This window comes from Hippocampus bargibanti, linkage group LG05 (genome assembly GCF_051943395.1).
Source record: "Hippocampus bargibanti isolate YZ-2025 linkage group LG05, ASM5194339v1, whole genome shotgun sequence".
NCBI lineage: Eukaryota > Metazoa > Chordata > Actinopteri > Syngnathiformes > Syngnathidae > Hippocampus > Hippocampus bargibanti.
The window spans coordinates 26,525,625-26,550,903 of NC_142738.1; the positions used below are offsets into that span (position 1 = coordinate 26,525,625).

Genomic DNA, 25,279 nt, shown 5'->3' on the forward strand with positions numbered 1-25,279 from the left:
TCACACCTAATATTTTTCTCCAGCCGTTCCAGCCTGGTCTGTACACGCATTTTCCCTTCTTGTCCACACTCTCCATTGGTCTGGACAGTTGACCCCAAGTACTTCAACAATAATGTAGAAAATGTATAAAAATGTATAAAAGTACAATATTTTACAGTTGTGGTTTAGTGGCGTTCATTTGATGTGTTGGAATATAAAGCAAAGCAATGAAAGGTCTCAAATATAGCAGACCCCACTGCATACACACAACTCTCAATTGTGAAAACAAATCAGGTTGAGTGACAACATTAACTTTTCTATAATCTGTGACAAACCAGTTTTATTTTACACACACACACACACACACACACACACACACACACACACACACACGCACACACACGCACACACACACACACACACACACACTCTCTCTTGGCAGTCCATCGAAGTCGACGATGACGTCGCTTCCATTACTTTGTGGGGTATTGGACAGTGGTCATCGGCGCTGGCGTCGATGCCACTGTAAGTGACTATGAAGCCCGATTCTGTAGCCACAAATCCTGCCACATTCAGGACATGTGAGGCCAGGACCGGGCTGGCGAGGCGGTACTGAAGCAGCACAGAGGTGTCTTTGCTCGCGCCGCACGATCCTCCTCTGGGTGCGTTTGTTTTCAAGTTGTGTCACCCCTTCGTGGCATAAGAAACGCCACAGTGGCCTGTTAGCTGCAGCAGACTCCAGATCGCTGGGCTTGATGTTGCATTTCTTTAGAGTCTGTTTAAGCTGGTCTTTGTATCGCAGCTTAGGACCACCAGGCTTCCTATCCGCTGACAGGAGTTGTCCATAAAGCACCTGCCGAGGCAAGCGGCAGCTAGGCATCCGGATGACATGTCCAACCCACCCGAGTTGCCTCTTTGCCAGTATAGCCTCGATACTGGTGGAGGCGGTGCGTTGAAGGATGTCGGTGTGTGGGACACGATCCTGCCAGGTGATGCAAAGGATTCGTTGGAGGCACCTGATGTGGAATGCATCAAGGCGTCTCACATGGCGTCGATAGATGGTCCAGGCTTCTGCGCCATATAGCAGCGTGGACACACACACTGCTTGGTAGACTGCGACTTTTGTTGGAGTTCTTAAGTGGTTGTTTTCGAACACACGAGTACGCAATCTGCCAAAAGCTTTGGAGGCTTGATGGATGCGGGCCTGGACGTTGTCGTCAATTAGACAGGAGGGTGTTAGAATGCTGCCGAGGTAGCTGAATTGTTGGACAACCTTGAGGGGTGTGCCACTGAGGGTGAACGCTGGGGAAGGAGAACTCTCTTTTGCCATGACCTCCGTTTTGGTTACATTGATCACGAGACCGAGTGATCGGTACACGGAGGACATGGTATCAAGGGCATGTTGCATGGCAGCTGGGCTGTGGGCCAACAGAGCACAATCATCTGCATACTGTAGCTCGTGGATGTCGCTGATCAGGGTCTTGGTCTTGGCCTGTAGGCGTCTGATGTTGAACAGGCTACCATCCAGGCGGAATTGGATTTGTACGCCGCCACCTTCCTGGATGGACTTATGGAAGAGGAGCGTAGCTGCCATCAGGAACAGGTTGAATATAGCAGGGGCCAGTACACAGTCCTGCTTCACCCCGACTTCCACAGGGAACGGGGAAGATTGCTGGCCACCAACAAGTACATTTGCTTGCATGCCGCTGTGGAACTGTTTTAGGATGCCGAGAAATTTGGAGGGAACGCCAAATTTCTGCAGTATGGTCCAGAGAATGTCACGGTTAACTGTGTCAAATGCCTTTGTAAGGTCGATGAAGGTGATATAGAGGTCCTTGTTTTGTTCCTTGCATTTCTCCTGAACTTGGCGCGCAGCGAAGATCATGTCCAGAGTGCTTCGATCCTTCCTGAAACCGCATTGTGTCTCTGGGAGGATGTCTTCGGTAATGTGCGATGTAAGACGGAACAGCATTACTTTTGCAAGAATCTTGCCAGCAACAGAAAGTAGGGAGACGCCACGGCTGTTGCCACAGACTGACTTGTCCCCCTTCCTTTTATAAATGGTAACAATGTTGCTGTCTTTCCATTCCTGAGGAAGTGTCCCGTTTTGCCAGATGTTGCAGATGAGGTGGTAAAGCTTCCGTGTCAGGAGGTAACCGCCGCTCTTGTAGACCTCAGCTGGAAGTCCATCAGGGCCAGGGCTTTTGTTGTTTTTAAGGCTCCGGATTGCAGAGAGGACCTCTGTGAACTGAGGAGGTTCATCAAGGGAGGGAGCTGATGGAAGCTCTGGGAGGGAGTCAAGGACAGATGTGTCTGAAGGGTTTACTTGGTTGAGCAGGGAGTCAAAGTGCTCTGCCCAGCGCTCAAGTATTAGCTGCTTGTCCTTCAGTAGTACAGAACCGTCTGCAGATTTAACTGGGACAATGTGTTGTCTTCGTGGGCCGTGCAGGGATTTTACAGCATCATAGAAGGCGTGGGTGTTGTTGTTGTCTGCATGCCTCTGGATTTCTTGGGCCTTGCTGAGCCACCACTTGTTCTCCATGATCCTCAGCTGTTTCTGTGTTTCACCACGGATGGTCTTGTAGGGAGAGAGGAGAAGTGGAGAATGAGGGTTGGAGAGAAGTGTGGTATGGGCTTTGCGCTTGGCTTCCAGAAGCTCCTGTATGGCAGCTGAGCTGTTATCGAACCAGTCTTGATGACGTTTCTGAGTGAAGCCGATGGTCTCAGAGGCAGCTTGATGAATTGTTGTCCTCAATTTTTTCCACCTGCTTTCAATATCAGGGTCACCGTTACTGGTGTCCTTGTCCAGGCTGGCAAGTACCTCTGCCAGCTTGTTGCGGTAGCTGGCTGCACACTCTGGGGACTCCAGGGCCCTGGTGTTAAGACGCCTTTGGGGTTGCTGTTTCTTGTGAGGAGGTCGAATTCTCAGCTTGAGCCTGGACTTGATCAGTCGATGATCAGTCCAGCATTCAGCCCCACGCATGGCCCGTGTGATGCAGACGTCATTTTGGTCTCGTTGCCTTGTGATGATGTAGTCCAGTAAGTGCCAATGTTTGGACCTGGGGTGCATCCATGATGTGATGTATTTCTTTTTCAGTTGAAAGATGGTGTTAGTTACAATCAACAGATGCTCAGAGCACAGAGTGAGGAGTCGGAGGCCATTGCTGTTTATTTTCCCCGTCCCGTGTCTTCCGATTACTTGTTTCCAGAGCCTGGCATCAGTACTTACTCGGGCATTGAAATCACCCATCAGAACAAGTTTATCAGAGGCAGGGATTTTGGATATGGTAGCATCCAGGGACTCGTAGAAGGCATATTTGGTGTTATCGTCAGCATCCAAGGTGGGAGCATAGGCGCTGATTAAAGTTGCGAAGCGACCTTTTACCAGGGGAATACGCCAGGTCATAAGCCGTTCACTGATGCTTTGGGGGGACTCAGGGATGTTACTGAGTAAGCTGCTTTTCACAGCAAAGCCAACTCCATGGAGTCTTCGCTCATTCTCTGGGAGACCCTTCCAGAAGAAGGTGTAGCCCTCACCAACTTCTGTGAGTGAATCCTCGCCTGAGAACCGAGTCTCACTGAGTGCGCCAATATCGATGTTGTACCTCCTGAGCTCATGTGCGATGAGGGCAGTTCGTCTTCGAGGTCTCTCCTTCCCGTCTCGAGCATCGAGGAGGGTGCGAACATTCCATGAAGCCAGGTTCATAGTCATTAATTTATTTATATTTCGTTTTCGACCGCAGAGGGGGGATGCCTTGGTGGCTGCGGTGGGCCACCCAGGTGTGGTGGAACAAGCAATGTTTAGGTCACCTTTTCTAGAACCTCCCCCTATAAGGGGTGAGCAGTGCGGACCCTGAATAGGGCTGCTCAGACGCACAGGATGCTGCCGAAGGATAATGTTGCTCCATCCCATCTTCGCAACGACCATCAATCCTGTACCGCCCCTGTGTAGGAATCAAGCTAGAAGCTTCCAGTCACATCCATGACCTGCCCCCGTCACTTTATCCTATCGCCAGTGGACTTATATGGTGGAAGCTGGAACCTGCGCTACTAGTGGATTTAGTGTGAGGGACGGGGCGCGCAATTCCTTCCCCCACATACTTGGCCGCACCCGCTGTATTCCAGTGGCAAGAGTGAGGACTCAAGACGACCTTCAGGTGAGTGCGGTTGCAAGGGGCTGCCGGTGGTCCGATCTGTTGGACTCCGCCTACGCCTACCCCCGGGTGCGGATTTGGGATCACTCTTTGTCTGGCCTCTACCCTCCGACCTGTTCGGCTTGGGTGACCCTGCCAGGAGTACAAGACTCCAGCCGACATAGCTCTCGGGGTCATGGAGACGCGCAAAGTGCCTCACCACGATAAGGTGGTGATCCCAGTCGAGGCACCCACCCACACACACACACACACACACGCTCACATCCACACACACACAGCATGAAAGCTACTTGTGAAATGACCAAGTCAAAATGATCTACCCATTATATTTAAACTCAACTTTATTTGTATAGCGTCTGTTCATGTATGTTCATGTATGTCATGCGATCTACCAATAGTACCCTGGAAATCAACTGGTAGATTACAATGTACTTTTTTTAAAGTAGCACCCCTGGTCTATTCGAGACTGAACCTGAATTTATTTCCAACAGTCTTGATGTATTCTTAGAGACCTGTTTTTTTTCCTATATAGTGCCCTGGATACCCACTAGTCCACAGCACCTATCGTTACGATTTCAGTCAAGCTTCAGGATGCTGGACTTGGGGTGGTTCCCTCCCAGGGTTGTCTTCATATTTGCTTGAATCTTTTCCACTGGACGGGGAATTATGCCAGCAGGGTATCTGATTACTGGCAAGCCATAAGTGTCAATGGCCTTAATCTTATTTTTGCCGCTCAGCTGATTATTCAGGATATGCTCCACCCTCCTTAGATTGTTGGCAGTGACTGCTTCCCAAACTGTCACCTCATAATTATACAAGCCCAATTCCAATGAAGTTGGACAGTTGTGTTGAATAAAACCAGAATGCAAATATGTGTATTCTAAATATTCTGTCAAGCATGTAGAATATGTGTGTAAAGCACAGTACTGCATCAGGAAATTGCAACTTGTGAGCCTTAAAGCAAATTCTTTGGTTTTCCTAAAAAGTGCTCCCTGCTTACAAGGCTGTCTCAACCATCTCTCAATCAAGTTTGGACCGATAGATTCAAATTTAAGTAGTGCTTTTGTTCAATGTGTCCAAAGAAAAAAATCGTAAATCCCAAACCGTAATAAGTTTAGGTTCATCGTCCAGGTGAGCAGTTTCATGAAATAAGGACATCTGATGGATGTTGATTGAATGATGGGAGTTTGATATTATCACCACCAAAACTAAACTATCATTGACCTTTTATTTATTAAATTGTGTCCCACAAGACTTGGTTTTGATAAATAGTGAAGTTTCTTCATGGAAATTCATGTTATGAGAATAATTCTGATAAAAAATTAAAACACCACCATCTCATTTTGGACAGTGATATTTTTTATGCTTTTTGTGGACTCAATGTATGTAGACCTTCGTAATTCCCCATGCAGGTGTTCAAATGTCCCATAGTTTCTGACACTTGAATATGCTGCATATTGAAAAAAAATCACACATTACAGATACAAAATAAAAGAAAAAAGTTGGTGAGAGCATAAGATGGGTACTTGGGTTTGGCGGTGTCATATTATTGCGTTAATTGTGATGAATTATTTACAATCCATTTGATGCGTAAAAGTTTGTATCATGTTAATATCAATTTTCATATCTGCCTTTCTTGTTTATGGTTAGTGGGTTTTTATGTAGTTGGTTCCTGTATTTGAGTTGTGAAGGGGACATTGATTGGCTGCCATTATGGTGGTTTGTTTTGCCGAAGCTGATAGGTGGTGAGCATGTGAGAGTTCTCGGCACAATGAATGAAACATTTACATTCTAAAAATGCCATGACAACACAATTGATAAAGGTTGAGTGTTGTGCCTAATTTGTAAGGACTGCTTACCACCGAAGCAGCTCTAATTCAGCTTCCCACATCAATACAAAGCATACAGTCACGAGTGCAGCCATAGCTAACATTAGCACCGACAATGTTTACAAAAGATCAAGCAAGCCAAAGCTCTTCGGCAAAATAAACTTATGAACATCCCACGTACGAGGCATAGTTGATGTGCCCACTGTAAACTACTCGAAGTGATTGATGATTATTCCAGCACTTTTAGTTTGTCATGATGAGCAATGCTATGTACTAACTCACAGTGTTATGATTTAAAGGACAACCGACGCCTCCGTACAAGATGTGTCCATAAATTGTTAAATCACTTCAAATGACTTCTACTGAGCATATTTTACAAAGATTCCACCACATATAGCTATATTTTACGTTTTAAGACTTGCACTGAATATTCAGGAAGTGTTGTTTTCGAGTTGATGACGATCCCCTACGTCACATTTAGAACGCCCCTGACCGAGAAAGTGACACACAATGCATTTTGCGGTACTTTGTTTGGTCTGAAAACTTTGTGATCCGTGTTGATGGCGAAATTAGAAGGAAAACACATAAATAACGCGATGGTGAATTGTTGTGTGTTGCACTACTATTTGATATTCGCTGACACAAACTCCCAGCAGACAAATCAGCCCATTTCCAACGGCGCTTGGGCGCCATCTTGTGTATTTTCTGGGACGCTACATTGCTGTCATTGACACCTCGAAGTGATACGGGAGGACTCCTTTAATCGATTGCAAACATTGATGCTTTCCTCTTCAGAACTATTTGAATCATATTAATAGATGGATGAGTAACAAAAAAGCATTTTCTCCTAATCTGAACTCCGTGAGCCCATTGTTTTGTTTCTTGAGCAAGGCTAGATGACTTGGTGTGACATCAAGAACTGTGGGCAGGACTTTCTGAAAATCCCCAGTTTTGAGCTGATTTGTGGCAGATTTTGGACACTTTAAGTCATTTTTATTGGGGTTTTGCATTGGACTAAAAATATCATTCAATATCAATATCACCTGCGTGTTTTGGGTATTTTAGATACGATAAAATGTTTTTGTGATGTCAGTTAGGAAACAAAAAAATAGTGTTGGTTGTCCTTTATGGGTCTGTTATCTTTATTGTTTATTAACTGAAGAAAGTCCAGTGTTGAGTACTTGTATTGCTCAGAATTTTTTTATGTTATTAATCTGTTAAACTAAGCACTTTTAAGGACCTTATGTTGTATTTTATTTTTAATTTGCAATTCTTTGACGCTTTACAAAATGAAACAAAACAGTGATATTCCCCCTTTGGTCGAAACTAAAGGTTACGGGTAGGACTTTGACTAGTCTCTAATACAGCAGAGAAAGTAAATGGCTCAGACTGCATCTGTCCAAGTTTGCTAAAAAACAATGAAATACTATACGGTATTTACATTTTCTTTTATCTTTTGATCTGCCTCAATAATGTAAAGAATTTAAAATGAGAATGTATGTTTTGTCTGTCATTTTTAGATGATATTAGGTGATCAATTAATTGCAGACCTAATTTATTAATTGCACTAATTTTTTGATTGCCTGACAGCACTACTTTGGGTATCACTTACATTGTGATCTTGCAAACACACAATCTGTAACCAAAATGAATGCTCAATACATGTGTCCTAAAATCATAAATGATGAGGTTCATATTGAGATTTGATAGAAGTAGAAGCATTGAGTATGGCCAGTAGTACCAGCTAAGTTCTATACTGACCAAAGAACAACAGTGGAATTTTATGCCTGACTAAACATGGCAGAAGGAAGTGAATCAGGCTCATGTTGGGACTTTTGACAGAATCAGGCTATAGTTTCATAACAAAGAATAGTTATACATGAAACTATGAGGAAATGGTTATCGTGCTATACTTTCTCCAATTTTTCTTCTTCTCAATGTTTGATATTGAATACCTAATATGTGATTTTTTTTTTTGTTATGAACCAGCGGTGTTATATGAGCATTTGAATAAGCAGGAAGTGGAAAATGGGGGTTTGAAAAAAAACACAAGAAAAAAGTCCATCAGCGTCACTCCCTCAGTAATTAAGTGTGTGATCTTTCATGGAGCCATCATTTATGGGACTTGAAAATAAATACTCGTATGTGAAAAAGATAAAAAAAATATGTTGTGCCAAAAAATGGTTTTGCACATATGAGCAAATTGTAATCATCAGTTTGCCTAATTTACTCCATAGTAAAACCGTATGTAGAAGTCTCATCCACACAGTTATGTATGTTAACCACCGTCCATTGCAGGATTGTTGTGTGCTCGTGGCCATGATTAATGCACATAGTCAAGAGACCAGACCAGCACATGCAGGGTGCACTTTTGCAATCCCAGTGGATGTAACCTACTTCTGCTGGGAAAATGACACCTTCCCTGACCCTTTTTACCGTCCATGCTCACTTGTGTACTGATGAAAAAATACAGCAATATTAAACACAAAACAAAATATAAAAGTTATATTAATATACAGTTTAAAATGGCTTAAAATTTGAGATCCTCAGTCCTCGCCCCATGAGACAGCACAGCAATCACACTTGGAAGAGGTAATTTTACATGAGGTCTTAAAAATAACATTCAAGTTGCATTAACACGAGTACGAGTTTAGCAGTCATCATATTTTTTCACATTGTCACCGTTTGCCAATGCTATACATACAGTCATAATAATGTATAATTTAATATGGATGGCATCTATATGTTTCTGTCACACCAAGTCATCATTGTGCTTGCTTACAACTGGGTCACCACCCGTAAGGATTCATACAGCTTTCATTAAACTTTAACTGTCCCTAAGTATATTTCAGTGTTGCTGTCTCTTGAAACCACACATGAGTTCTACTTTGAGGGAAAATTTGACACACATCCATTGATACATCTCCTGCCACGATTCTCTCTGGGCAGGATCTTGGCCTTTTTTTAACCATTTGAGCAGATGGCCTGTCTCATAGGCTTTTTGACCCAATTGGGTAGCCATGGCCTATATAATCTTTCAAACAATTTGGTTAACTAAATTCCTCCAACTAATCGTAGCTGTAACCGAATAAAATAATTCGGTATTTACATGACAGCAGCTTCAGTAATGGCTTACTAAAGACCCAAAGATAAATGTCGTCGTACTACAGTAGGTGTGAATTTCTTTTACGACTGTTTGAGAGTGTGTGCTTTATACTTCCCCATTCAGTGTGTAACTTAAACATATAATCCATTCAAAATATAGCACCAAAGCAAATTACGACCAAATTCAGCTGACGAATGACCGCTCGGAATATATCTCGTTTGTAAGGCGGGTGGCATCTGTACAATCCCTGCTCTTATTTCGTTCTTTTCTTGTCGTCAAATGTTCCTTCTTGATTTATGTAGTTTTGCTTATTCCTTATCATTCAGAATGATTTTTTTTGTGTGTTTTTCACAGTTATTCTGGCTCAGTGTACCAGCAATCAAAAGCAAACAAACGTGGGTGTTAAACTGGACAGTGATTTAAAACTTGACTAACAAATTAGTGCCATTGTTAAATGCTCATGTATTTCGTTTTTCTACTTTCATTCCTTTCATCACTTTGCTGCTGTGAAATGTAAATTTCTCCACTGTGAGACTAATAAAGGCATATCCAATATCCAATATATCCAATATCCAAATGCAGCTTCTTTCATCTTGGGCATCTGGCAAAAGTAAAACCACCCCTTTCTCATGAGCACCTTAAGACAGTAATTCAAACCTTCGTCATAGCCTAGCTCGATGACTGGAATGTACCATATTTTGAGTCAGCCAATTTCCATTAAGCATCTCCAGCTGGTCCAGATTGCTGCTGCTCCCCTCTTGACTGATGCTCGTAAGAGGGAGCACCTGACTACGACTCTGGCATCCCTTCATTGGCTCCCTACAAACGTTATAGTTTTTTTAATTCACCCAATAATATATAAAGATGCATATCTTACCGAAGTGACATATTGAATGTCCCGGCACAATTTATTCTCTCGTGGAAAGTCTGCAAGATCCAAGAAGTTGTCCACCACCACTTGCCCAATTAAATCATGGCGAGTGAACCTGTCAAAGTCATAGACACTGAAGTGCAGCTTTCGATTCGACAGCTCGGTGTATGCCACTGGAAAGAGAAACACCTCATCAAATACTGGGTTTAGAGTCTTGCGGTGCACCTTAGTCTGGTGCTTGGTTTTGCGGTCAGGCAGCAGGTATATCTTCACATAAGGATCAGAAGTCCCAGAGAAGTCTTTGGCAGGAAGATCTTGAGCCTTATGAATCTTAACAATCAACTGCTCCAGATCAAAGTCAAACTTAAGGATGAAATGGAGACATCCACAGTTGTCTGTCCTACGTCCATCATCTGTGTCCACAGAACGCTGTTTGTAAAGCTCTGGTTTGATCCGACCTAAACCCGTCAAACTATCCTGTCGCTGGAACTGAGTAGGATTGAAGTCTGGATTGGACAAGTTCATCTGCCGCCGTATAGAGTTGTGACTGTAAGGAAAGGTAACGTTATGGTTATCAAAGGTGACATTGTGTTTCATTTACCAACAAGTTAATTGTATAACTAAAAAAGTTGAGCCAAACATTATGTGATGAAGTTTGGACCACGGCTACATACATACATATGGGTCATGGGCAGAACATCCCCTTAAAAAGTAGTCATAGTTTCAACACTTTACTGAATATCTTCATCTCAAATAATAGAGGATAATCTCTCCTTATATGTTAGATGTGTGTGAATCATTATGAGTTTTAAAGTTCACATGTATGTCCAACTTTCAAACTCGGAAAGCATCACACTAGAAATGATGTATACCAACCGTACTGATGACGTGGGTTCAGTGATTTGTCGTTGAACCCTGTCCCGGGCCAAGGTATGGACTTGGCCATGGTCTACTTTGGTCTGGGTCTCCAGAGGGATGTCAGGTGATGTGTGGCTGATCTTCAGACCGGACTCCGGGACAGACACAGCTGTTGGAAGACCCGATGGGTCCTTCACACAGCCATCCTCACTATACTCCCGATCATCTCCATCCACCTGAGGATACAAATATTTGGACATAGTACGATTAACGACAGTGATACTTTTAGTGTTGTTCAGATTCTGAATATTTTATTCACAGTACAGACAGTGCAATCATTAAAATAAATCGCAAATGAGCTTCTCATGGCAGCAGACTATGGTTTAATCTCCATCCTCTTTGTCATTGACCTATGTGCAACTTTCAACACCATCTCTCACCCCATTCTCCTGAATAGGCACTCCACCATAGGCATCACTCTCAGTTCATTCGACTCAATCACTCCATTTCACAAACGTTCCATTTCTCTGGTGTACCCCAGGGTTATGTCCTGGTACCCTTCCTCTTCATTATCTACCGCATTGCCTTTGCCAATATTTTCAATAATTTGGATATATGCTTTCTCTTGTCTAATTTTGTTTTACACATAACTTTCTCAAGCTTAACAGCGATAAAGCAGAACTCTTCCTCGTCTGTACCAAATCCACCCGATACAAAGCCGACAGTTTTTCCCCTCACAATTTAAAGCTCTTTCTCTTCAGATTAAGATCTTTGGGTGTCATCTTTGATAGCCCATTGTCTTTCCACTCCCACCAGGGATTCATCTGGGAAATTAAAAAAGCCGGCCAGTTGGCACCCTTGTGTCTGAAAAGGCAGCAAAATTCTAAAATTGATGGGCCCGATTTAAGTAGATTATTTATTTAAGTAGTAAACTGTTTCAAATAAACCCAAATACATTCATTTGAGCATGATATTTAATTGCAATTTAATTGCAAATGAAAAACCATTATTTGACTAACATCAATTTTTCTAATATCTCAACAATTTTAACTCAAGTCAAAGAATGTATTCATATATAAAATAAACAAACATTTTTATTTTCTTTAGTTACTACACAATCAATCAATCTTGATATTCTACGGTATTACCGAGAAGACAAAAAGAACAGACTTAGTCAATATTTCTTACTAATTTCTACGAAACAAATTTATTTGCTTTGAATATTTCCAATGTGCTGCAACAACTCTGAAATCATTACCATTATCCACTAAATGCTAATCATTAATAGCAGTTTGCTGCAACAAATTGTCACAACACTCCACAGTCTTATTTGATTGTTTCTTAAAAAAACAGAATCTGTTTGTTTGCTGCCTGTTTTTCATGTCTTTTAGAGCTTTACTCCTGTTCTCACGCTCTATATTGTAGCCATCAATGTCGATGTTGTTCGATGTAAATGTAAGCTCTTAGGGTTGTCAGAGGTATATTCAGTTCATGATGGTTTTGGCTTGTTTGTGTGATTGGTTGGAGGAGAGCAGGATGTGTTGTCGTATTGCCGGAAGAGGGTGTGTTCGGGCGAGTTCAGAGTTGACGAGACGAGACAAGAAAAAAATGAGTAAAAAAAGAAAAAGCTGCCTTGAAACAAGTCCACCTCTTCTTCCTCAACAATCCTTAAAATTATTTCTCTCTTGGCAGTCCATCGAATTCTAACATGGCATAGTTTCCATTCTTATGTGGGGTATTGGACAGTGGTTATTGTTGCTGGCGGCGATGCCACTGTAGGTGACTATGAAGCCCGGTTCTGGAGCCACAAATCCTGCCACATTCAGGACATGTGAGGCCCGGACCAGGCTACCGGGGCAGTACTAGAGTAGCACAAAGGTGTCCTTGCTGGTGCCACACGATCCTCCTCTGGGTGCGTTTGTATTCAAGGTGTGTCACCCCTTCGTGGCATAAGGGACGCCAGAGTGCCCTGTTAGCTGCAGCAGACTTCAGATCGCTGGGCTTAATGTTGCAGTTCTTAGGAGTCTGTTTAAGCTGGTCTTTGTATCGCAGCTTAGATCACTAGGCCCCCTATCCGCTGACAAGAGTTGTCCATAAAGCACCTGTCGAGGCAAGCGGCAGCTAGGATTCCAGCTGACATGTCCAACCCACCGGAGTTGCCTCTTTGCTAGTATAGCCTCGATACTGGTGGAGGCAGTGCGTTGAAGGATGTCAGTGTGTGGGACACGATCCTGCCAGGTGATGCCAAGGATCCGTTGGAGGCACCTGATGTGGAATGCATCAAGGTGTCTCACATTGCGTCGATAGATCATCCAGGCTTGTATGCCATATAGCAGCGTGGACACACACACTGCTTGGTAGTCTACGACTTTTGTTGGAGTTCTTAAGTGGTTGTTTTCGAACACACGAGTACGCAATCTGCCAAAATCTTTGGAGGATTGATTGATGCGGGCCTGGACGTCACCATCAATTAGGCAAGAGGGTGTTAGAATTCTGCCGAGGTAGCTGAATTGCTGGACAACCTTAAGGGGTGTTCCACTGAGAGTGAACACAGGGGGTGGAGAACTTTCTTTTGCTATGACCTCCGTTTTGGTTACATTGATCACGAGACCGAGTGATCGGTAGATGGAGGACATGGTATCAAGGGCATGTTGCATGGCAGTTGGGCTGTGGGCCAGGAGAACACAATCATCTGCATATTGTAACTCGCGGATGTCGTTGATCAGGGTCTTGGTCTTGGCCTGTAGGTGTCTGATGTTAAAAAAGCTACCATCCAGGCGGAATTTAATTTGTACGCCGTCACCTTCCTGGATGGACTTCTGGAAGAGGAGTGGAGCTGCCATCAGGAACAGGTTGAGCCCTTCTTCACCCCGACTTCCACAGGGAACGGGAAAGATTGCTGGCCACCAACAAGTACAGTTGCTTGCATGCCGCTGTGGAACTGTTTAAGGATGCCGAGAAATTTGGAGGGGACGCCAAATTTCTGTATTATGTTCCAGAGAATGTCATGGTTAACTGTGTCGAATGCCTTGGTAAGGTCGATGAATGTGATATAGAGGTCATTGTTTTGTTCCCTGGATTTCTCCTGAACTTGTCACGCAGCAAAGATCATGATTACATTGCATCGGTCCTTTCTGAAATCGCATTGTGTCTCTGGGAGGATGTCTTCGGTAATAACTCAGTAACTTGTCCCCCTTCCTTTTATAAATTGTGACAATGTTGCTGTCTCTCCATTCCTGAGGAAGTGTCCCGTTTTGCCAGATGTTGCGGATGAGGTGGTATAGCTGTCGTGTCAGGAGGTAACTGCCTCAGCTGGAAGTCCATCAGGGCCAGGGCTTTTGTTGTTTTTAAGGCTCCGGATTGCAGAGAGGACCTCTCTGAACTGAGGACGTTCATCAAGGGAGAGAACTGATGGAAGCTCTGGGAAGGAGTCAAGGACAGATGGGTCTGAAGGGTTTACTTGGTTGAGCAGGGAGTCAAAGTGTAGTACAGAATCATCTGCAGATCTAACTGGAACAATGTGTTGTCTTTGTGGGCCATGCAGGGATTTTACAGCATCATAGAAGGTGTGTGAGTTGTTGTCTGCATGCCTCTGGATTTCTTGGGCCTTGCTGAACCACCACTTGTTTTCCATAATCCTCAACTGTTTCTGTGTTTCACCACGGATGACCTTGTAGTGAGAGAGGAGAAGTGGAGGGTGAGGCTTGGAGAGAAGTGTGGTATGGGCTCTGCGCTCGGCTTCCAGAAGCTCCTGTATGGCAGCCGAGCTGTTATCGAACCAGTCTTGGTAACATTTCTGAATAAAGCCGATGGTCTCAGAGGCAGCTTGATGAATTGTTGTCCTCAATTTTTTCCACCTGCTTTCAACATCAAGGTCACAGCTACTGGTGCCCTTGTTTAGGCTGGCAAGTCCCTCTGCCAGCTTGTTGCGGTAGCTGGCTGCACATTCTGGGGACTCCAGGGTCCTGGAGTTGATACGCCTTTGGCGTTGCTGTTTCTTATGTGGAGGTCGAATTCTCAGCTTGAGCCTGGACTTGATCAGTCGATGATCAATCCAGCATTCAGCCCCATGATGCAGACGTCATTTTGGTCTTGTTGCCTTGTGATGATGTAGTCCAGGAAGCCTTGGTTGCCTTGTCCAGGTTGCCTTGGTGGCTGCGGTGGGCCGCCCAGGTGTGGTGGCACAGGCAATGTTTAGGTCACCTTTTCTAGACCGTTCACCTATCAGGGGTGAGCAATGCGGACCCTGAATAGGACTGCTCAGACGCACAGGATGCTGCCGAAGAACAATGTTGCTTCGCAACAATCCTGTATCGCCCCTGTGTAGGAATCAAGCTAGAAGCTCCCAGTCACATCCATGACCTGCCCCCATTACTTTATCCTTTGGACTTATATGGTGGAAGCTGAAACCTGTGCTACTAGTGAATTTAGTGTGAGGGATGGGGCGCGCAATTCCTTCCCCCACATACTACTTGACTGCACCCACTGTATTCCAGTGGCATGAGTGAGGACTCAAGACGACCTTCAGGTGAGTGCGGTTGCAGGGGCCTGACTCAAGACGACCTTCAGGGGGCTGCCGGTGGTCCGATCTGTTGGACTCCGCCGATGCCTACCCCCAGGTGCGGATTTGGGATCACTCTTTGTCTTGCCTCTACCCTCCGACCTGTTTGGCTTGGGTGACCTTGCCAGGAGTACAAGACTCCAGCCGACATAGCTCTCGGGGTCATGGAGACGCGCAAAGTGCCTCACCACGATAAGGTGGTGATCCCAGTCGAGGCACAATCCTTAAAATAGGGCCATTAACCCACACAAAAATACGAACCCCTCAACTTACATAAATACTGCAATGCACCATGGGTAAAGGAATACAGTGGATCATGGAAAAGCCAGAGATATTCTCTACCACGACTGTAACGCACTGAAACAAAGTTGATTAAGGCTCAGTAAGGCAAGATCGCAGACGACGTAAGTTGAAACCTCTGAAGAAAAATGAACAGCTTTTAATTGCTCTTCAACAAAATTAGTTTATTTAGCTATTTTAACATAAGTATGTCATATGTGACACAGATCATGTACATAGCAATATGCGCTAACCGTAATGGATTTGCGGCGGCGCTGCCGCAGTGGGAGTTCCAAAATTGCGCCAGTGACAGTGACAATGGCGTAAGGGTGTGGCCCAGATGCATCACCTCAAGAACATAATGAAGAAGAACATCTTTCCACATTCATCATATCAATTATCTCTGGCTCTCTCCTACCCATCACACAACTGTTATTCTTTATCTGTCTGATCTTCAAATTTCTGTTGCCTTTTGTCCTCATCCTCTCTCCACCTCTGTGTACCCTCTGCCCATCTCAGCATGATGGGGTGCAAAGCTTTCAGCCGCTCTGCCCCCAAACTCTGGAAGTCAAATTCTATCTCAAAACCACCTATTCAAACATGCATTTTCACCTTAAATCAATTGCTTCTTTTATTTATAATTTTATCAGTGGTTTTATTGGTTTGCTCTTGGCTGTAACACAGGGGTGACCAAACTTTTTGCACTTTTTTGTGTGTTAAAAATGTACGAGGTCAGCAGCTCATGTATTTGGTTTTTCTACTTTCATTCCTTTCATCACTTTGCTGCTGTGAAATGTAAATTTCTCCACTGTGAGACTAATAAAGGCATATCCAATCCATATCCAATCCAATAGCGGATGTTCTTTACATATAACACAAATTAATTTAAATAAATTTCAACGGGCCATTGTGTTTCACATTTGCTATTTTGTTTTAATTTCAGATATTTTAAGCATGTATTTTGGTTCATTTGAAATATCCCTATAAAATTCAATTGACATTGACAGACAACTTTCCACCTTTTGTTGATTGTCACCATTTTAGAAAATTGGGGGGCTCATTCAGTCAATTACTCATATACCAATTTGCTCTTCCTAATTGAGCCTCCATATGGCAGAACAGCGCTACTGCCCAATGTTTTAATTCCTTATCGGGGCCAGATGTTATTAATTTTATGACGGAGGCTTCAGGCCGGATGAAAATTGACCATAGGCCATATTTGAACATGACTGCTGTAACGTGTCCGTGAGTGTTGTGAAAGGTAGTTATAAATAAAATGTATTATTATTTAATATTTCACACAAGGAGGAATTCATATTTAAGATCCAATTATCTGTGATGGTTACATTTATTGTCACTGTTGTTGTCTGTGTGAAAATGGAATTTCTCCATTGTGAGACACATTTTCTTTTATTGTTATCTCATATGGACATTCAGGTGAAGTCTACCTTAACTGTACCTCTATTAGGACAGGCTGTTGGTCCCCGCCCAGAAAATGTGTACCCTTGAGGACATCTGGGAGAAATCGGCCACTCAGAGGTACCCAGCAGAGCTTCCATGATACAAATAGGGATACACTGAATAAAGCCAGACCACAGGTGGTCACCAACAGGGACAACAGGCTCACCGATACATCTGGAAATGAAAGAGAACAAAAGACTCAGTGAATGGTGAATACTTTTCAAGGGACTAAACTGAAGCATAGAAAACCCCAATCAGTGGAGTGATGTTTGTTAGTACTCATAAGGAACAATACTGTAAACATACGTCCATCCATCCATTTTCCGTGCCGCTTATTCCTCGTAAGTTATGTGACACTGATTCATTTTATTTATTTATCTTCATTTTATCTATTTATCTGTCTGTCTGTCAGTCTGTCTGTCAGTCTGTCTGTCTGGCTGGCTGGCTGTCTAGCTGTCTGTCTAGCTGTCTGTCTAGCTGTCAGTCTAGCTGTCTGTCTATCTTAAATCTATCAATTAATTTACTCATTCGTGTATGTATTTATTTACCGATTCATTTATTTTATGTTTATTTTTGTTTACCGACTCATTTATTTTAGGTTTGTTTTCTTTGTTTGTTTGTTTGTTTGTTTGTTTGTTTGTTTGTTTGTTTGTTTGTTTTGCATTCTAATTGTACTTAAAGCCTGACAGTGCCAAACATAACTGAAGTGGACATATGCAAACAAATTACAGTTGGCAGAGCAAACACAAATTTGCTCAAAAATCCGTGCGCATATGTTGCAATGAAGAAACTACAAACACCCATGTTCTCATGAGAAAACATTTCTAGATACCACATAGACTGTCTATTCTCCAAAGAGAACTTAACATATTGAATTTGTTTTCTGACACCATGCTTGCAAATCAGTAGATGCATTGAAACGCTATGTATGTTTTCCTAACGTTTCCCTTTTGTTCAATCACTTAAAATACTGGACACCACGTTGTGTGTTACATCTAGATCAGGGGTCACCAAACTACGGCCCGCGGGCCGTATCCGGCCAGTCAGCACATTTGGTCCGGCCCCCTGAACAATACCAGAGATGCTATCAGATTTTTTTCCCATTTGGCCTCCAGAAAAATAAAAAATCATTTTACAATCGTGAATCGTGATTGAACAATACAAAGATGCCTGCTCACAATAGAACGCTGGGAGTCGGTCACAATGCAACGCAACACAAGAAAGTGATGTATGAGGAAGTGGAGGGGAGTCGGGTGGTACATTCAGGTGCGCTCAGTTTGGTGATCTATTTGGTCCCAGACCTGTTTTCTCTTGTAAACCTTCCTGTCAAAGAGTGAACGGAAGAATGGCGAAAAGGTTAGGTAAGAGAAATATTGATTCAGAATGCAGGGTATTTAACCTGCAGTGGACAAACGATTATTTTTATGTTCAATGCAAAGAAAAGGCCGTTTGTCTCATCTGTCAAGAGGCGGTGGCGGTATTCAAAGAATACAATCTTCGCCGACACTATGAATCCCGTCACAAAGGCAAGTACGTTAGCTTGCAAGGCCAAATACGAGCAGACAAACTCTCAAAGCGAAAAGTGGACTACTATCTCAGCACAATACATTTGTACGCCAAGCTCAGCTGAAGAAGGCATCCGTTCGGGCCAGCTTTTGGGTTGCTAAACTGATAGCAAGCAGCAGTAAGCCTTTCACGGTCGCAGAGTTTGTTAAGAAATGTATGGATGCTGTCGCGGAGGAGTTGTGAGCGAAAGATGCATATAATGCATCTTTCGGTCTGTTGCGTCACACGAGTGTATGATTTTGAAGTGCGCCTTTCAACACTTTCATGTCTTTCAATTCCTTGATCTCCTTGATGTGCGTATCACCCTGACGCATAGCACACACTTGCAAATTGTATAAAAGGAGCTGTCGCGGGACAGAGAGATTGGGCGAACCACGGGGCAGACTCAACTCGGACTCACGCCCGGCTCATGCCGGGCGTCGGACGGACATCACGGCACGACTTGCTCAACTCCACGCCACGATCAAGCTCTGCGCATCATCTGCCTGGAAGATCTGACAACGAACCTACTTACAAATAAAGAGAACCATCAAACTCTTTATTGGCGAGCTAGCCAGGAGGATTTTTTAAATCATACACTCGTGTGACGCAACAGGTCTATCGGCGAGTACAATCATCAGACGCGGTGAAGAAATCGGGATGAATGTATATGCCCAGCTGCAGCAGAAGACAAAAGAATTTGACTTTTTTCATTAGCACTGGATGAGAGTGTAGGGGGTTAGAAACGACCTCTGTTATTGTATGTTAGTCGATTAGACTACCAAGTCAGGAGAGGGCGCTACACGCCTGTGAATGGAACAGAGGAAGGCGATGTAGGCTCAGCTCACGCATGCGCAGTTGTCATAAATGCCGTTGTGTGAAGCTGATTAACACGGTTGTCTCGTGTCGTCTTTCCTCGTCGTTCACAGGTATTCAAAATAATAAGTGTTAGACATTCTCAAGATGTTAAAGTAATTGGGGACTTATTGGGCGATGCTAGATATGAAACCTTGTTTTGTGGCTTTGATGAATATTTTGTGGCTTTGATGAATTTGGATTTTTGGATGTCAATTGTAGTTCCTAGTACACACGAGCGGGCAGACGTGCATAAGCATGTGCGAATGTGGAGGATATATACAATGTTTAGATGTTGAATGTATAGATCTACACATGAATGTATTCTGATATTGAAATTGCTGAATTGATGTTTTGATGAGTGAGTTGTCATAAATGCCGTTGTGTGAAGCTGATTAACACGGTTGTCTCGTGTCGTCTTTCCTCGTCGTTCACAGTGCTACCTGCCTGTGAAGCGTTTGAACCGACTCAGGTATCCCCTAGGCCTGAGGCCGGTTACAAGAGCACGAACGTGCAAGACAGCGCAACGGCTCATTTTTATTCGCGGAGTTAGCGTAAACTTTGAGATATGCGAGGAGCTGGCAGCCCTCCAAAGTCTCAAAGGGACTACATGGAGAGGATATTTTTGACCAAGTGTACCAAACCATGGAGAAGTTGGACCTGAGTTACAGAATTGTGATGGTCTGAAAGACGCATTCAAGCCCAACAGTCTCATTGACTTCAATGCCGCCCTCCCAAACGACACATATCCAAACAGCCAAAAACACGCAATGAAAATGTCCACAGTTTTTGGCAGCACATATATCTGTGAGAAAAGCTTTTCTCGCATGAAACTGCTGAAATCTCCGATGAGATCAAGAGTGACAAAAGAACATTTGCATCAGTGCTGGAGACTGGCTGTAACTAGAATGGAACCTGATATTTAACTTCTCACCAGCCAGATGCAGACCCACAGTTCACACTGGTGAACATACATAGGTAAGGTCACTTTTCTGACTTGAATGAGTCATTCTGAGCATAAACAAATATAATCATAATATAATCTACTGGGATAAAATCCATCTTTACAGCCATACTGGTAGTGAAATGTATTGTGCTGTGCAGGTGCTGTATCACTTAGTTCACTTTCTCAACCTGCTTCCTTTGTGGTTTTCACAGGGAAGTTGATGAGAGAGAGCTGCAAACAGTGGTGTCTACAAGCCTACTGGAACCTACAAAAGGATTATAAGGAAGGAACACAAGAACTTTAACAGACTTCTCATATGTCAGAGAGATTCTGCTCTTGTCACATCTCGTCGCCGTCCTGGGCGTGCCCCGCCCCTCCCGCCACCTCCTCCGCTGCTCCCTGGGGACGGCCCCTCCCATCATCACTCACCTGGGCTCCCAAAGCTGGTTGTCATTTACTGATTGTGCCTTCTGACTATATATGCCGATCACACATTACCGTCTCCATCGGAGAATTCTGGAAGCTACCCTCGCGACTACCTCGCCGTCAGGTCGGTCCTTGTCAGTTGTCCTCACTTACCTTCCCACTGTTTGTTATTTTGCATGCGTGTCTCAGTAAATACTTTTTCCTGGAAATCTGTCTCGCCGTGTGTTTCGGATCCAAACCGCCCCACCTTCCTTCGTCACTCGAGTCCTGCCCTCAAGCCTCGAGTGCCGTGACATAATTTTCTGATCACCCATGGATCCCGCCGGCAAAGACAGATTTATCGCCATGCAGGCAGGGTCGAGCCATTGCGGAAGTCTGCCAAATCACCACCATGCTGGCTCAACGCTTAGAGTCAATTGAGACACGCATTGCCTCTCACACGACCCTTTCCCACCCCCCCGTGGGTAGGCTATGCAGGCGAAACCGAGCGCTGCGCGCAATTTCTCATGCAATGCGCACTCGTCTTCGAACAACAGCCCCACGCCTACGATAGCGACAGGGTCAAGGTAGCGTTTATCACCAGCCTGCTCACGGGGCTCGCTGAGACCTGGGTGCTGGCCGTCCGGGAGTCCCGACCGGAGCTGTGGGCGTCGTACCTGGACTTCGTGGCTGAGCTTCGCCGGGTCTTTCATCATCCGGTGAAGGAGGTCGAAGCAGAGGGGCGACTCCACGACTGCGTCCAAGGATCCCGTTCGGCGGCTGAGTACTCCATCGCCTTCCGGATTCAGGCCGCTGGCAGCGGATACAACGACCGAGCACTGAGGGGGTGTTTCGTTGGCCACCCGCGACGCCGGCACCACCTTCGATGACCTGGTGGACGCCGTCATCGGTCTGGACCTCCGTCTGAGGGAGCGACGGAGGGAACAAGGCAGCCAGTGGTCCAACAAGCCCGGCACACGGCCAAGGACGACTACACGAGCGCCTGCGGCGCCTGGAGGGATCCCCCGAACCCATGCAGGTGGGGGGGGGGGGGAACGACCGCTCCATCCCCGGGGCTCGTCGCACCCCAGGCCCCCAGCCCAAGACCTCCGGTCCCTGTAAGGCCCCGTCGAAACGGCGAGCGCGGCGACCCCAGGAAGCCAAGCCGGATGGCGACGTCATTGGCCCATCCAGCTCCCAGCCTGTGCGGGCGCTAGTGGACTCGGGGGCCGACGGGTGTTTCATCGATCCCCTGCTGGCTGACTCTCTGGGCTGTCACTGATCGATCTCCTTTCCCCTAAGCAGATCCTCGATCTTGACGGCCGTCTTTTAGCTAGAATCACCCACATCACGGCCCCGCTTAAACTCAGGGTAGCGGGCAATCACGTGGAGCACCGACAAGTTTTAGTTATGCCCTCCCGGAACGTGCCGTTGGTACTGGGCCTCCCCTGGCTCAGTACCCATGACCCGTCCATTTCCTGGGAGGGCCCCACCATTCAGGGCTGGAGCCCCTACTGCTACGCCAACTGCCTGCGGTCGGTAACAGCAGGGCAAGACCCCTCCCGCGGTGGCCCGCCCGAGGCCATCTGCCTCAAGAGCGTGCCGCAGTGCTACCATGACCTGCGGGAGGTGTTCAGCAAGGACAACGCCCAATCCCTGCCACCCCACCGACCGTATGACTGTGCCACTGAACTGCAGCTAGGGGCTCCATTACCGGACTCCAGACTTTTCCATATCTCTCAACCAGAACGGGAAGCCCTGCACACCTATATAGACTCCTCCCTAGCGGCGGGACTCATTCGCCCGTCACGTTCTCCGCTGGGCGCATCGTTCTTCTTTATCGATAAGAAAGACGGATCCCTTCACTAATCCCCCTGTCCTGCGTCATCCCGACCCGGACTTCCCGTTTACGGTCGAGGTTGACGCATCCGAGTCCGGAGTAGGGGCCGTCCTTTCCCAGCGCTCTCCCACTGACCAGAAGCTACGCCCAAGCACCTTTTTTTCCCGCAGGCTCAGCCCCGCCGAAGCCAACTATGACGTCGGTAACCGGGAACTGATGGCGGTCATCCTGGCTCTGCAGGAATGGAGACACTGGCTTGAGGGAGCAAAACACCCCTTCACCGTCTACACGGATCATAAAAACCTGGCGGCCATCCGGTCTGCCAAGAGAATAAATTCACAATGGGCCCAATGGTCACTCTTCCTCACCCGTTTCAACTTTTCTCTCACCTACTGCTGACAACTGAGCTGAACTTTTATCTGTTAAGATAAAAGAACAGAAATGTTCCATGGATTTTTTCTATGAAGAACACAGAGAGAGTTATTTAGTTATTATTTATTTGATAAATAGTGTTATTTATTTCCTGATTTTTTTCTGTGAAGAACTCAGAGAGGGTTATTTAGTTATTATTTATTTCATTAATAGTGTTATTTTTTTCCCGACTTTTTTCTGTAAAGAACCTGGAAAGGGTTATTTGGTTATGTGTGGCTTTCTGGAAAACAATTTTTTAAGCTCCCCTACGATCGTCACACTTTTCTGTTACAAACTGACACCGCCCCCCCCATCACAGAAGGGAAAAGTTATGTGGCTCTCACAGGAAAAAGTTTGGGGACCCCTGATCTAGATTGCCGTAATTAGGACAGCACAGTCTTCCTATTAGTCAATGCCTAAGAAACGATCAGATAACAACGTAGGACATGTCGCCCTCACCGGTAAAACAAACAGAATTCTGTATGTCACACTGCACAGGCTATGATCAAAGTCAGCTTATTGTCAAATATGTTAATATGCATGACATACAGCACAGATGAAATTACTGTCCTCTCGGACCCAGCATGCAAGGCACTTATAATGACTTTAACAAACATAATAAACATCTCATCTCATATCATTTTCTGTACCGCTTATTCCTCATTAGGGTCGCGGGGGTTGCTGGAGCCTATCTCAGCTGTCTTTGGGCACGAGGCGGGGGACACCCTGAATTGGTTGCCAGCCAATCGCAGGGCACACAAAGACATACAACAGTCACTCTCACACTCACACCTAGGGACAATTTGGAGTGGTCAATCTGCCTGCCATGCATGTTTTTGGAGTGTGGGAGGACACCGGAGGACCCGGAGAAAACCCACGCGGGTCCAAACTCCACACAGGGAGGCCGGACCGGGACGCGAACTGGCGACCTCTGCACTGTGAAGCCGGTGTGCTAACCATTCGACTAGCGGGCCGCCCCATAATAAACATGAAAACGGCAATTTGCCGGGAGAGGGGAGCCACTGCGTGTTCACACGCCGCCATCTTGGAAAATAAATAAATAAATACATAAATAACAAATAATATGACAACACAAAGACACAGAGTCATTCATTCTTCAGGACTTGCTGTACCCTCTTTGTGATGACATGAAGAAGTTCTAGATGAAAGAGGAGAGGATCAAAGCATCCATTTCAGCAGTGGATCAGGGACGTCATGGTGGAATTTGCACGTCTACTACAAGCTAAATGTTGAAAGCAAACACGAAGCTGTAGCATCCATTGTCTCACATCTCCTCTCCCACATAATGCATGCACATGATGCATCAAAACTAAAAATAAACTAAAAATAAGACTGCTTGTCCGTGCCAAATCTCTCGCCTCAAAACGAGGCTGCATTTGTGTTGTCAGGCGACGACATAAACCATCCATCCATCCATCCATCCATCCATCCATCCATCTTCTGCCGCTTATCCGGGGTCGGGTCGCGGGCGCAGCAGCTTCAGTAGGGAAGCCCAGACTTCCCTCTCCCCAGCCACTTCTTGTAGCTCGTCCTGGCGGATCCCGAGGCGTTCCAATGCCAGCTGGGAGACATAGTCTCTCCAGCGTGTTCTGGGTCGTCCCCGGGGTCTCTTGCCAGTGGGGCATGCTCGGAACACCTCACGAGGGAGGCATCCTGGGGGCATCCTAATCAGATGCCCGAGCCACCTCATCTGGCTCCTCTCGATGTGGAGGAGAAGCGGCTCGACTTTGAGCCCCTCCCGGATGACCGAGCTTCTTACCTTATTTCTAAGGGAGAGCCCGGACACCCGACGGAGAAAGCTCATTTCGGCCGCTTGCATCCGGGATCTCGTTCTTTCGGACACAACCCATAGCTCGTGACCATAGATGAGGGTTGGGACGTAGATCGACCGGTAGATTGAGAGCTTTGCTTTGTGGCTTAGCTCCTTCTTCACCACAACAGATCGGTACAAAGTCCGCATCACAGCAGACGCCGCACCGATCCACCTGTCGACCTCTCGCTCCCTTACACCCTCATTTCTGAACAAGACACCCAGATACTTAAACTCCTCCACTTGAGGCAAAATCTCCTCCCAGACCCAGAGAGGGCATTCCACCCTTTTCCGACAGAACCATTGTCTCAGATTTGGAGGTGCTGATTCTCATCCCAACCGCTTCAC

General features: G+C 45.4%; 1 protein-coding gene and 1 long non-coding RNA gene across 4 annotated transcripts in view; both read right to left on the reverse strand.

The window, feature by feature from the left end:
• LOC148898347 (uncharacterized) overlaps positions 1-25,279 on the reverse strand; it is a 295,352-nt gene that overhangs the window by 154,077 nt on the left and 115,996 nt on the right. The gene's annotated exons all lie outside the window — the stretch shown is intronic.
• The window catches only part of syt9b (synaptotagmin IXb), a 55,551-nt gene that overhangs the window by 14,463 nt on the left and 15,809 nt on the right, over positions 1-25,279 (reverse strand). For 2 of the 3 annotated variants that reach the window (XM_088997511.1, XM_088997510.1), the window contains exons 2-4: positions 17,097-17,272; positions 10,816-11,033; positions 9,946-10,486 (exon numbers count right to left, since the gene is read on the reverse strand). In XM_088997511.1, coding sequence (XP_088853637.1) covers positions 9,946-10,486; positions 10,816-11,033; positions 17,097-17,272 — 935 coding nt within the window. Of the gene's footprint in view, positions 1-9,945; positions 10,487-10,815; positions 11,034-17,085; positions 17,273-25,279 lie in introns of all 3 variants that reach the window. The other variant, XM_088997513.1, reaches the window with a different exon arrangement.